The following is a 12397-nucleotide window of genomic DNA, read 5'->3' on the forward strand; positions in this document are numbered from 1 at the left end:
TTTTTAAAAAAATTATTCGTTTATCTTTTTGTACTTCTTTTCCTTTATTTATTTTACAACAATTTCGGTACATTTCAGTTTTCACCCATTTTACTTCAAATTTTTCAGCCAAAAATTGGTTTGCAGATACTATTGAATATTTGAGTCAACTAATTTGGTTCAGGCAAACCAAATTTAGAGTATACGCTTGACTAACCAAATGGCGAGGTCCCATGCTCCATGTGACATTCTAAGATTAGCCAAAACTTTATTGCTGTCACTGAAGCCAGTCAAAACTCGTGCATTGATTTTTTTTTTTTTGGTAACTAAAACTCGTGCATTGATAATATGTAAGTTGGTTATATGGTCCGAAATTGCTTGATTGGAGGCTTGGAGACCTGAACTTCTCTTGAATAGGACCTCACAAGAACTAAAAGATATCTAATGTGGCGCTTTTAGTTTTTAGTTGAATAACATTTATGGAAGTAAAATTTAGATTAAATTTTCATACGATGATTCGTATTAGTTTTTCAGATTCAAAATTTACTATATTAATTTTTGAGATTCAATTCTACGCATCATATTGGACCTTGAATTTTTTTCTGGCCTTGAGTCAATAAACGAAATAAGTTAGCTTTAACTTGTCACGTTAGACACGTGATTAAAGCTTGATTTGATAAAATTTTTTTCAAGAGGTGACAAGTAAATAAAAAAGATTATGTACTTGTGTAGTTTTTAAAAGATCGTGGTACTTTTAAAAACGATTAAAGTAGAACTTTTTAAAGTTGGCTTGTATTTTTCAAAATTTAAAAGTCTAATATAATCTCATATATTAACTAATTTTCAAATTTAACGCTTAAATTTATGTCTTTTATAATATTTTTAAATTTTAAAAGTTATTTTACCAAACTTAATTGTTATTGCTTGTGTTTATTAAAAGTCATTTTTAATTTGATTATGGGGAGACTATGCCATTTGAGTTATAACTCATTGGCAATAATTTTTTATATCATTTAACTTGGGTTGCTGCATGCAAATGCAGGCGCAATTCAAACCCCCCAACACTTACTTAAGCAGACGAGTGAGTTGACCACTCGACCAAACAAGGCAAAAACGAGAAATTTTATGAGAATAAAAGGAGATTAAATGGTTTGCACATCGCATTAATTCTTTTTCGTCTTCTCACTTTTATCTTGTTTAACCGACAAAACGAAACGACGTGATTTAGCCCAATTTTCAGTGTGACAAGTCAGAACTAACTTAACACTATGTCTATTAATTTAGTGCGAGAAAGAATCTAAGAACCAATATAATGCCCAAAATTAGATTTTGAAAACTAGTATAGTGAATTTTAGATTTAAGGGACTAAAATGGTGAAAACTATTTGAGGAATACTCTTGGAGATTTAGTCTAAAATATTTATGTATTTCTCTTTAAAAGTTCAAGTAATTATTGTTAAAAAAATTTATGTGTTTGATTTCTTTTTTCTTTTAAAAAATTTAAGTGTTTATTTTTAAAAAAAATTATGTTTATCTTTACAAAATTTTTCTGCTTTAACATAAAATAAATTTCATGTTTATTTTTTATAAAATTTATGTATTTATGTTTAAAAAGAAAGATATTTCTCTAAAGTAAGAGTGATAATAAATAGGATAGAAATATAGAATAGAATAAATTTTAAATTCAACTCTAATTTGACCCGTGGATTTAAACTCTTTAATCTAAATGCTATATGTATTTAAAATTTTTCAATCTAATTCTATTTAACCTAATATGTAAAAATAAATTTATTTTTATGCAAACATAATGTCTAGGTTTTTCACATTTCATAATATTAAATATTATTTCTGTATAATTAGCAAATTAAATTATTTGTTTATTAATACTAAGTATTTATAAAAAAAACCAAAATTTGGGTACAAGCATTCAACGTATGTATATTTTTTTATGAATATTCACATTATATGTTAACAATACGCATAGACTTAAAATTGCATCAGAATTTAATTTTACGCACTCTAATAAAATAGAAGCGAGTTAGATACTCACAAATACAGACTATCAATTCTACTAAAAAATAATTTTTTATTAGACTTGATTAAAATTTGGTTACAAATTGACTGCAATTTAGAATTTAAATATAAGTATTATATTTCTTATCACTTATCTTGAATAACATTCATAACTAAACCATTTTATGAATTTACCAACACATGGAAGACTTTCCTTTTCTTTTTCTTTAAAGAGAAGAAAGAAAGAAAGAAAGAAAGATAGAAAACGCAACCTCTAAAGTTGGCGCTACTCTCCTGGAGTGAAGAGTAATGCGGAAACGTATTGCGTTGAAAGCAATATGATCATCTTCCCATCATTGCTTCATTCATCTCCAACGGCATTCATCAACTTTCTGACGTCATCTTTTCCTTGTCTTCAGTATGTCCTTCCAAACTCAAACCTCTCTTTACTCGTCACTTCTATCTTTAATAACTTCCACTCTTCCACTTTGGAGCAAAAGTCAACAAGTCAACCATTTCCAGTAAAAAATCTTCTCCTCCTTCTTCGTTTTGCTTCAGAGTAAGCTTAGGTACTCAGTTTCTCTAATCTCACTATTCCTCCATAATCATGCACCTTGCAACTGTTGATGATTTTCTCCTCCAACCGCTTTTCACGCGTTATGTATCTGCTTCGTTGAACCTAATCCTGTTAATTGCGCTTCTTGTGTCACGGATATGGGAGAAAGTTCATGCGAATGTGAACCATAGAGAAAACAACGAAAGAATTCGATTACGTAGTGGTGGATTCTTGTACTTCAAACAAGGTCCACTTTGTAGCTTAGCTATTTGTGTGTTCAACCTTGTGCTGTGCTTGCTAACCTACTTTTACTTGTATAAAAATGATGGTGGTACTGGTTCCTCAAATGAAGTTATTGTTGCAATTTCTGATTTTGCTCTTAGATCACTTGCTTGGGCTGTTGTTTGTGGTTATTTGCAATTTGGAAGCTCCGGTTCTTGGGGACCTTTCCCCTCAAGTTTCTTGAGGATTTGTTGCTGGGTATATGCTGTTGTTTGCTTTTGTTGCATTATAATAGACTTTATAATCTATGAAAAGCAAGCTTTCTTGCCGATTATGTATCTTGTTTCCGATATAAGTGGTTTTATTAGTGCTTTATTTCTGTGTTATTTGGGGTTTTCCGGAAACCATGTTGTTAAGAATGCCCCTCTTGAAGAAGCCCTTTTGAATGATGAATCTTTGGTGAGGAACGGTTGTAATCGCAATGAAACCAGAGGAGATGGAAATTCGTCGAGCTATTACAATGCTGGATTCTTTAGTTTTCTTACATTCTCTTGGTTGAGTCCATTGATATCTCTAGGCAATAACAAGGCTTTAGATATCGAGGATCTTCCTGTTCTTCATATCAATGATAGTGCCTATGGGTCTTTTCCAAATCTTAGAGACAAGCTTGAGTCACAATGTGGTGATGATGGGAAAGTAACCACTTTTAAGTTGGTTAAGGCAATGTTCTTGTCAACATGGCAGCTGATCTTACTGTCAGCCTTATTTGCATTCCTGTACACTTGTGCTTCTTATGTTGGTCCTTATTTGATTGATTTCCTTGTTCAATACCTCAATGGGGAGCAAATGTTTGAAAATGAAGGCTATGTTTTGGTATTGGCATTTGCTGTTGGTAAGTTTGTGGAGTGCCTCTCGCAGAGACATTGGATGTTCAGGTTCCAGCAGATTGGGGTTAGGATACAATCAATGTTGGTGGGGACGATCTATGCTAAAGGTTTGAAGCTTTCGTGTAAATCGAAGGATGCTCATAGTAGCGGAGAAATCGTGAATTTGTTGACTGTTGATGCTTCAAGGGTTGGTGAATTTTGTTGGTACATGCATGATCCATGGGTGGCTGTTTTGCAAGTTGCTTTGGCCTTGTTGATTTTGTATCGGAGTGTTGGGCTTGCTTCGATTGCTGCTTTTGTTGCCACCGTAATTGTGATGTTGCTAAACCTGCCAGTGGCATCATTGCAAGAAAAATACCAAAATAAGTTAATGGAGTTCAAAGACAAACGAATGAAGTCAACATCTGAGATCTTAAAGAATATGAGGATTCTGAAACTGCAAGCTTGGGAGATGAAGTTCTTAGAGAAGATCATTCAGCTTAGGAAGGCTGAGGAGATATGGCTAAAGAAATTTGTCATTGGTTCAGTGATTATTAGATTTCTCTTCTTTAATGCCCCCACTTTTGTTGCTGTGGTAACTTTTGGTACATGTGTTCTTATGGGCATACCACTTGAATCAGGGAAGATCTTATCTGCACTCGCAACTTTCCGAATTCTTCAAATTCCCATATATAGCCTCCCTGACACAATTTCAATGATAGCACAAACTAAGGTCTCACTTGATAGGATCACATCATTTCTTTGTCTAGATGACTTGCAAGCCAATGCAGTAGAGAAACTTCCCCATGGTAGTTCTGATTTAGCAGTTGAATTTATAGATGGAAATTTCTCATGGGATTCCTCTTCCTCTAGTACTACTCTGGCGAACATAAATCTCAAAGTTTTTCATGGCATGAGGGTTGCTGTTTGTGGCACTGTTGGATCTGGCAAGTCAAGTTTACTTTCTTGTGTGATTGGTGAAGTCCCAAAGCTATCTGGGACCATTAAAGTGTGTGGAACAAAGGCTTATGTTTCTCAGTCACCATGGATACAAAGTGGTAAGATAGAAGATAACATACTATTTGGCAAAGAGATGGACAGGGAAAAGTATGAGAAGGTACTAGAAGCATGTTCCTTAACAAAAGACCTCGAGGTTCTATCATTTGGTGACCAGACTATTGTTGGTGAGAAAGGAATCAATTTGAGTGGTGGACAGAAGCAAAGATTACAAATAGCTCGCGCTCTTTACCAAGATGCTGATATATACCTGTTTGATGACCCTTTCAGTGCTGTGGATGCTCATACAGGATCTCATCTTTTTAAGGTCTTATTTTTCTATACTTTGAATTCTTTTGCTTTTAGTGCAATTATTTCTAATCCCCGAATAAATTCTGTCATTGTTGCTTGCATTGTTGATCAAGTAGAAATTTCTGAAATATTGATCATATGTTTATTGTTAATTAAGTAGAAATTTCTGAAATATTGATAATATGTTTGCACAAACGTTATCTGATTTTACATTACTGCTTTATTGCTTCAGGAGTGTATACTCGGCCTTTTACAAACAAAAACTGTGATATACATTACTCATCAGATAGAGTTCTTACCTGATGCTGATCTAATATTGGTGAGTTATTATTATTATTTTCTTTTACAGGTTCTCATGTTCATGAACTCACACATTTAATTTACTTTTCTCTGACTTTGTGTCTGTCTTGCTTATAATTTATTTAGGTCATGAAAGATGGAAGGATAACTCAGTCTGGAAAATACAATGACATTCTCAAGTCAGGCACTGATTTTATGGAACTTGTAGGGGCACATCAGGAAGCTTTGTCTTCAATTAAATCTTTAGAGAGAAGGACTTCAAGTAAATCTTTAGAGAGAAGGCTTTCGAGTAAATCTTTTGAGAGAAGTCCCACGTCTAAGACATTAGGTCTCACCGTGGAGGACAGTGATTCACTAAGTTCTTTTGGAGAGCAAGACTTGGAAAACATTGATGAACAAAATGGTAAACCAGATGAAATAGTTGATAAAAGAGGCCAACTTGTTCAAGACGAAGAACGAGAAAAGGGTAGAGTTGAGTTTAAAGTCTACTGGAAATACATGACAACAGCATATGGAGGTGTTCTTGTACCCTTCATATTACTTTCACAAATACTTACTGTAGCTTTGCAAGTTGCGAGTAATTACTGGATGACTTTGGCAACTCCAGTTTCTGCAACTGCAGAACCTGCTGTTGGAAGTGTTACGCTTATGGCTGTCTATGCTGCTTTAGCACTTGGAAGTTCCATTGGCAACCTTGTCAGATCAATGCTTACTGTGATATCTGGATATGTGACTGCAACCATACTCTTCAATAAATTGCATATGTGCCTTTTTCGAGCACCAATGTCATTTTTTGATGCCACCCCAAGTGGGCGAATCCTTAATAGAGTATGTCCTAATAATTGATGATGCTTTGCTTGCTATTTTTTGAAGAGACAATTTCTTTGCTATATCAGAGTTTTGTTGATTACCTTACCTTTTTGATGTATCTCTTCTTTTTAATTCTTGAATAGAATTGTTTGTCTAAACTTTAGTTCTGATTTTTGTTGTAGGCTTCAACAGACCAAAGTGCAATAGATATTAACATTCCAAATATATTATGGGCAGTTACCTACAATCTGGCTTTCGTCTTGGGAAGTATTGCAGTGATGTCTCAAGCTGCATGGCAAGTGTTTATTGTATTTATTCCGGTGGTCGCAGCATGCATTTGGTACCAGGTAGTTTTCTAAATTAGCTCAAAACAAACCTGATGTTTATTTTTATTCTTATTCCTCCTCCATGTTTTTCTGAAGTACGTTTACATCATGAATCAAATGTTTAAAAGTGCATTGAATTTTATTGCTTGTTCTCGAAAGTTCTTAGACGTAGAAAAAGAAAAATGCATATGAATCTTACTGATGATATTGTACAAAACATAGCAGTATGTATGGTAAAAATATAAGTAAGTTGATATTGTGCAGCAATACTATTCAGCATCGGCACGGGAATTGGCACGGTTAGTTGGTATATGCCAAGCTCCAGTAATACAACATTTTTCTGAAACCATTTCTGGATCAACAACCATAAGAGCTTTTGAGCAAGAATCAAGATTCGGTGACATAAACATGAAATTGACGGATAGATATTCCCTACCAAAGATGTTTTCTGCTATAGCAATGGAATGGTTGTGTTTCAGATTGGATATTTTATCCTCCATCACATTTGCGTTCTGTTTGATTTTCTTGGTATCTTTTCCAAATGCAATTACTCCTGGTGAGTTGTTCAAAATTCAAATTACATACATACAACAATCCTTGTGACACTTTGGAAGGAAACCTCATTTTACTAATTCACCTTTATCTTTTGTCAAGGCATTGCGGGGTTGGCTGTGACGTATGGGCTCAATTTAAATTCACAAGTGGTTAATATAGTTTGGTTTCTTTGCCAATTGGAGAACAAAATTATATCTGTAGAAAGAATTTTTCAATACACCTCCATCCCAAGTGAACCTCCTCTTGTCATAGAAGACAACCAACCTGATCCTTCATGGCCACCATTCGGGGAGGTTCATATCCAAGATCTACAGGTACCCACAAAGAGTTACTCACTTGTTTTGTTTTAAAGCGACTGCAACTACTCGTCAAGAATCATCTCTATTAAAAGTTTTAAAATTTTTGGTAGAACCGTAGAAGCATATGAATGAGTTTATATCTTAAGAACATGTGCTCTTACACATGTCCCTTATGGCTTGACGCACTGGCAGTGTACAGTTCCTCCTATTTTGTGATGAAATTCGACCATTTTTTATCTATAAAAATCAGTTTAATAAGAGATGGGTATGTAAATTACTTGGCTGTAGAGAACTAGGATCATGTTCTTGGCTGTTTCTCTCAAAAACTTAAGCTATTATTGCTGGGTCACATGGATGACTTTATGTGTTGACTATATTGTTATTTGGTTCATGGTTTTAATGTGGTAGAGTGAGATCTTCAATTAGACTTTGTGTGATTTAGGTCAGGTATGCTCCTCACTTACCACTTGTATTGCGTGGACTTACTTGCACTTTCGCTGCTGGAGCAAAAAATGGCATTGTGGGAAGAACTGGAAGCGGAAAAACAACTCTAGTGCAAACACTTTTCCGGCTTGTTGAGCCAGTTGCTGGAAAAATATTGATTGATAGCATCAATATATCTTCAATTGGAATTCATGATTTAAGATCCAAACTAAGCATTATTCCACAGGATCCAACAATGTTTGAAGGGACTATAAGGAACAACTTAGATCCACTGGAAGAATACACAGATGAACAAATTTGGGAGGTAATATGGTTTGCCTTTGACACTTTGAAGAACTGATCTTTTTATTAGTATATAATACTAATATGCTTCGGAAAATATTTTAGGCTTTAGATATGTGCCAACTTGGAGATGAAGTAAGGAAGAAAGAAGAGAAGCTGGACTCCATAGGTTTGACTTCTCAAAACCTAAAAGATGAATAAGATCTTACAAGTCAAATTGTTATGTATATTTATAGCAAGAATATATTATAATCCTTTCTGTTGTTAATATTTGTCACGGTATATGCACATTGATTAAGAAGCACATTATCAATATTTGACTATAAATTTGTTTACTTAATAACTAGTTTATGGTGTAAATGCTTTGTTGTTTATTGTGCTTAACATTGTGTGAAGGGTACATTTGGAAAATGCTTAATAGATGTGACATTGAAATATGAGAACAATGGATATATTGAACTAAGTTACAGATATTGTGAATCAAAAGAATTATTATATTATATTATATTATATTGCATAACATTATGAATTCTACAGTTACCGAGAATGGCGAAAATTGGAGTATGGGTCAACGACAGTTGGTCTGCCTTGGCCGCGTCTTACTAAAGAAAAGCAAGATCCTAGTGCTTGACGAGGCTACGGCATCAGTTGATACTGCCACAGATAATATTATTCAGCAAACAGTTAAGCAGAATTTTTCAGACTGCACAATAATTACAATTGCTCATAGAATAACTTCAATCCTTGACAGTGACATGGTTCTGTTTCTTAACCAAGGCAAGAATCACTTCCCTTCTCTTTCGTTGCCTTTCTCTTTTTTGTTTGCCATACTTTTTCTCTTGCCGGGAACATGAGTTATGTTAATATTGATCCTTCAGGACTTATTGAGGAATATGATTCACCAAAAAAGTTGCTTAAGAACAAATCTTCAGCTCTTGCTCAACTAGTTGAAGAATACACTCGAAGGTCAAACTCTGGTTTTGAAAGTTGAGACACCAGTGAATTGAATCTTGTGTGGAACCAATGTCCCGTGGCCTATATTTTAGTGATCTTCACATATTTCATTGTTGGTCAAATTGTTATGTATATTTATAGCAAGAATATATTATAATCCTTTCTGTTGTTAATATTTGTCACGGTATATGCACATTGATTAAGAAGCACATTATCAATATTTGACTATAAATTTGTTTACTTAATAACTAGTTTATGGTGTAAATGCTTTGTTGTTTATTGTGCTTAACATTGTGTGAAGGGTACATTTGGAAAATGCTTAATAGATGTGACATTGAAATATGAGAACAATGGATATATTGAACTAAGTTACGGATATTGTGAATCGAAAGAATTATTATATTATATTATATTGCATAACATTATGAATTCTACAGTTACCGAGAATGGCGAAAATTGGAGTATGGGTCAAAGACAGTTGGTCTGCCTTGGCCGCGTCTTACTAAAGAAAAGCAAGATCCTAGTGCTTGACGAGGCTACGGCATCAGTTGATACAGCCACAGATAATATTATTCAGCAAACAGTTAAGCAGAATTTTTCAGACTGCACAATAATTACAATTGCTCATAGAATAACTTCAATCCTTGACAGTGACATGGTTCTGTTTCTTAACCAAGGCAAGAATCACTTCCCTTCTCTTTCGTTGCCTTTCTCTTTTTTGTTTGCCATACTTTTTCTCTTGCCGGGAACATGAGTTATGTTAATATTGATCCTTCAGGACTTATTGAGGAATATGATTCACCAAAAAAGTTGCTTAAGAACAAATCTTCAGCTCTTGCGCAACTAGTTGAAGAATACACTCGAAGGTCAAACTCTGGTTTTGAAAGTTGAGACACCACTGAATTGAACCTTGTGTGGAACCAATGTCCCGTGGCCTATATTTTAGTGATCTTCACATATTTCATTGTTGCTGAGATTTGTATAGGAATGGATCAATGGAACTTATCTTATGTCATGGAATGAATGCTTATGGCTGTAGTAGAAATGTGGAATGAGTAAAATTTCTATTTTATGTATTGTTAATTAATAATAAATTTATAATAGTGACATATGTTAAACCATATACACGTTCATCACATATGTATGGAGAATGAAAAATTGAACTAAGATCATGGCGAAGCCAAGTAAAATGACTATCGGTTCCAAGTCTTCTTGATCACAAAAATTCTGACTGAGTTTATGAAAATCCTTAATACAATACAATACCCATAACAAACACAATATCAGACATTACATATATCCTTCTATACTTCTTGAGTCGCCACTCTAATATTGCTATCGAAGATCATCAATGATACATACAATATTACATGCTTTGCGCACCAAAACATCCACATATTCTATACCCTCTCTACTATACAAACCTATCAAAACCAAACTTGTTAGTATAAAAACTAACATTGTGGGGGGTCGAAGTTCACAATTGAAACCAAACTCCTGTTCATATAATTGGTTTACATGTCCTGGTTTTATTGATTACACAGTATATTAATTTATCAAACATCTTAGTGAAATGACATATTAAGTTAGGATCAAATTTTCATGTACCTCAATGTGAGAGTTCTACAATGTTGTTCTGTCATTAAAACTGCTTGATTCTTACGATAACTACCTTAAAAGGTAATATTTATTTAATTTGATCCGTCATTGAAATAACAAGAAAGCACCAGCTTTCCTCATCCTTAGACAATAGCAGGTGAAATTTTGGCATCAAAGCTATACAAATTCAAGCATTTTCAAGCACCTACAAATTCATGCATTTTACCATAAGTACATGGTTCTACAATCATCTTTGTTTGTTTATTCTTTCATAAACATCTTGAAATGTACAGTAGCAAGATATAAAGATTGTCTTCTTTCTATTCTATACATGGAAATTTCTCTCCAGCCAACACGCAAAATGCGTCCTCCGCGATGTCCTTACCAGAAGGATCGCCCCCTTCAAGAAGCTCGGAATAAAGGGGGATAGCCCCAGCTTGAGCAATTGACCTAATGCAATCAACATAGGCAGAGATCACACCAAGAGTATTCCCAGCCACAAGCTTCGTGGTGTGATCTCTGCTGCAAAATAGCTCCACAACTGGGAGTATTGCACCCAATTCAACAACAGCCCGCCTACCTATGTTGCACAAACACAAAGACAATTATTTAATACAACACGTAAATACAACAATTTAATGATAGCATCAGTCACAAATTTAGCAAGTATTTGATGCAGACACATAAAGTGCACAACTGAATACAAATGAAGTATTTGTAATTTGTGCAATCATAGTCGCCTACCTTCTCTTGTAACTCCAAACATCCCAATTGCTTGGCATGCCCTTTCTCTAGAGACCATACTACCAACACCAACAGCCTCCACAACATAGTGAAGAGCATCAAGCCTAACTATTTCCCTCCTAACATTCCGCCGTAGCGCCAACAAACTCAGAATCTCCAACAAATACCTTCGAATTTCCCGATCCTCGCAAGAACTCAACTTATTTACAATGATACCTAACCCACCACCAGTTGCAACAACAGCCCTACTTGTGTTACAAAAACCAACCACAACCAACAAGCATTTCACAAGAACTTTCAGAAACATCCCATCAGAATGAGGCAACAAATTCATAAGCAATTGCGCAGCACCGTTTGCACCCATTTGAGTTACCAACTCGTCACTCCTGCAAGCTATGCACTTCAAGCAATAAGCTGAAGCCATTTGAAGAGAGAAATTGGCAGAATCATTTGAACGGTTATTGTGGCCAAGGATCACCATAAGAAAGGGTATGGTGCGAGCCAATACATGTTCAGGGGCGTGTTTGGAGTAACGAGCAAGCATTGCCATGGCTTTGATTCTCTTGGACTTGGTCCCTGTGGCTATTGCATTCTGAAAATTTCTCAGTTCATTTTCCCAATCAATGTCACCACTTTCACTTTCATCCATTTTTCTTCTCTCTCTTGTTTCTTTCCCCAAATGACTTGGAACTTCAAGCCCAAATTAATTGTGGGACTAATAGAAAAAGTACCGATGAAATAACACAATCAAAACCTTCATAAAGTTCTAAAGATAGAGAAGGGCCTGAATTGAAGAGCAATGAATTGAATTTAGGTATCATACCTCTGGAAAATCGAAATTGCCATAAAAATAATGGTTGGTGCTAAGGAAACCCAACTGAGGCAACGCTTCAGGAAAAGAAGAGGTTCGGTGAGCCATTCTCGGACTCTCAGCAGTGTTTAAAGGGAAAACTCACGGGCAGTTTCCGTTGCGTTGTTAGCTGTGAATCTTGATTTGACATGTTGTGACCAAAATTTTATGGGTTCTCAATTATCAAGAGATAATTGTATGTAGGTACTCACTATATTCAAAAGTAGGACAATACATTTTTTCAAGTAGATGTTTAATATCTCACTACTTGTCTTGGAAAGAAAAGATTTT

General features: G+C 34.8%; 2 protein-coding genes across 3 annotated transcripts; one reads left to right on the forward strand and one right to left on the reverse strand.

Moving 5' to 3' along the window:
- On the forward strand, window positions 2223-10034 carry LOC107619358 (ABC transporter C family member 3). Of its 2 annotated transcripts, none has more exons than XM_016321662.2 (10): window positions 2223-4959; window positions 5176-5262; window positions 5370-6071; window positions 6236-6400; window positions 6644-6935; window positions 7034-7248; window positions 7676-7981; window positions 8065-8128; window positions 8497-8736; window positions 8838-9028. In XM_016321662.2, exons 1-10 carry the CDS (start codon window positions 2599-2601, stop codon window positions 8948-8950), a joined length of 4545 nt encoding a protein of 1514 aa, XP_016177148.1. In that variant the 5' UTR covers window positions 2223-2598; the 3' UTR covers window positions 8951-9028. The 2 variants fall into 2 exon arrangements, with proteins under 2 accessions (XP_016177148.1, XP_020972780.1); XM_021117121.1 differs by lacking the exons at window positions 8497-8736; window positions 8838-9028 and adding exons at window positions 9351-9590; window positions 9692-10034 and having other exon boundaries at window positions 2224-4959.
- On the reverse strand, window positions 10833-12073 carry LOC107645755 (U-box domain-containing protein 12). The gene is made up of 2 exons (XM_021107907.1): window positions 11257-12073; window positions 10833-11092 (listed from the first exon to the last, which is right to left on the reverse strand). Exons 1-2 carry the CDS (start codon window positions 11903-11905, stop codon window positions 10833-10835), a joined length of 909 nt encoding a protein of 302 aa, XP_020963566.1. The 5' UTR covers window positions 11906-12073.

This window comes from Arachis ipaensis, chromosome B01 (assembly GCF_000816755.2).
Source record: "Arachis ipaensis cultivar K30076 chromosome B01, Araip1.1, whole genome shotgun sequence".
Lineage (NCBI taxonomy): Eukaryota > Viridiplantae > Streptophyta > Magnoliopsida > Fabales > Fabaceae > Arachis > Arachis ipaensis.

Coding starts and splice junctions, on each gene's coding strand:
- LOC107645755 (XM_021107907.1), bottom strand. CDS start 11,905: ATGGATGAAAGTGAAAGTGGTGACATTGATTGGGAAAATGAACTGAGA. Junction 11,093..11,256: donor GTTTGGAGTTACAAGAGAAG/GTAGGCGACTAT, acceptor TGTGCAACATAG/GTAGGCGGGCTGTTGTTGAA.
- LOC107619358 (XM_016321662.2), top strand. CDS start 2,599: ATGCACCTTGCAACTGTTGATGATTTTCTCCTCCAACCGCTTTTCACG. Junction 6,936..7,033: donor TCCAAATGCAATTACTCCTG/GTGAGTTGTTCA, acceptor TCTTTTGTCAAG/GCATTGCGGGGTTGGCTGTG. Junction 8,737..8,837: donor GGTTCTGTTTCTTAACCAAG/GCAAGAATCACT, acceptor TTGATCCTTCAG/GACTTATTGAGGAATATGAT.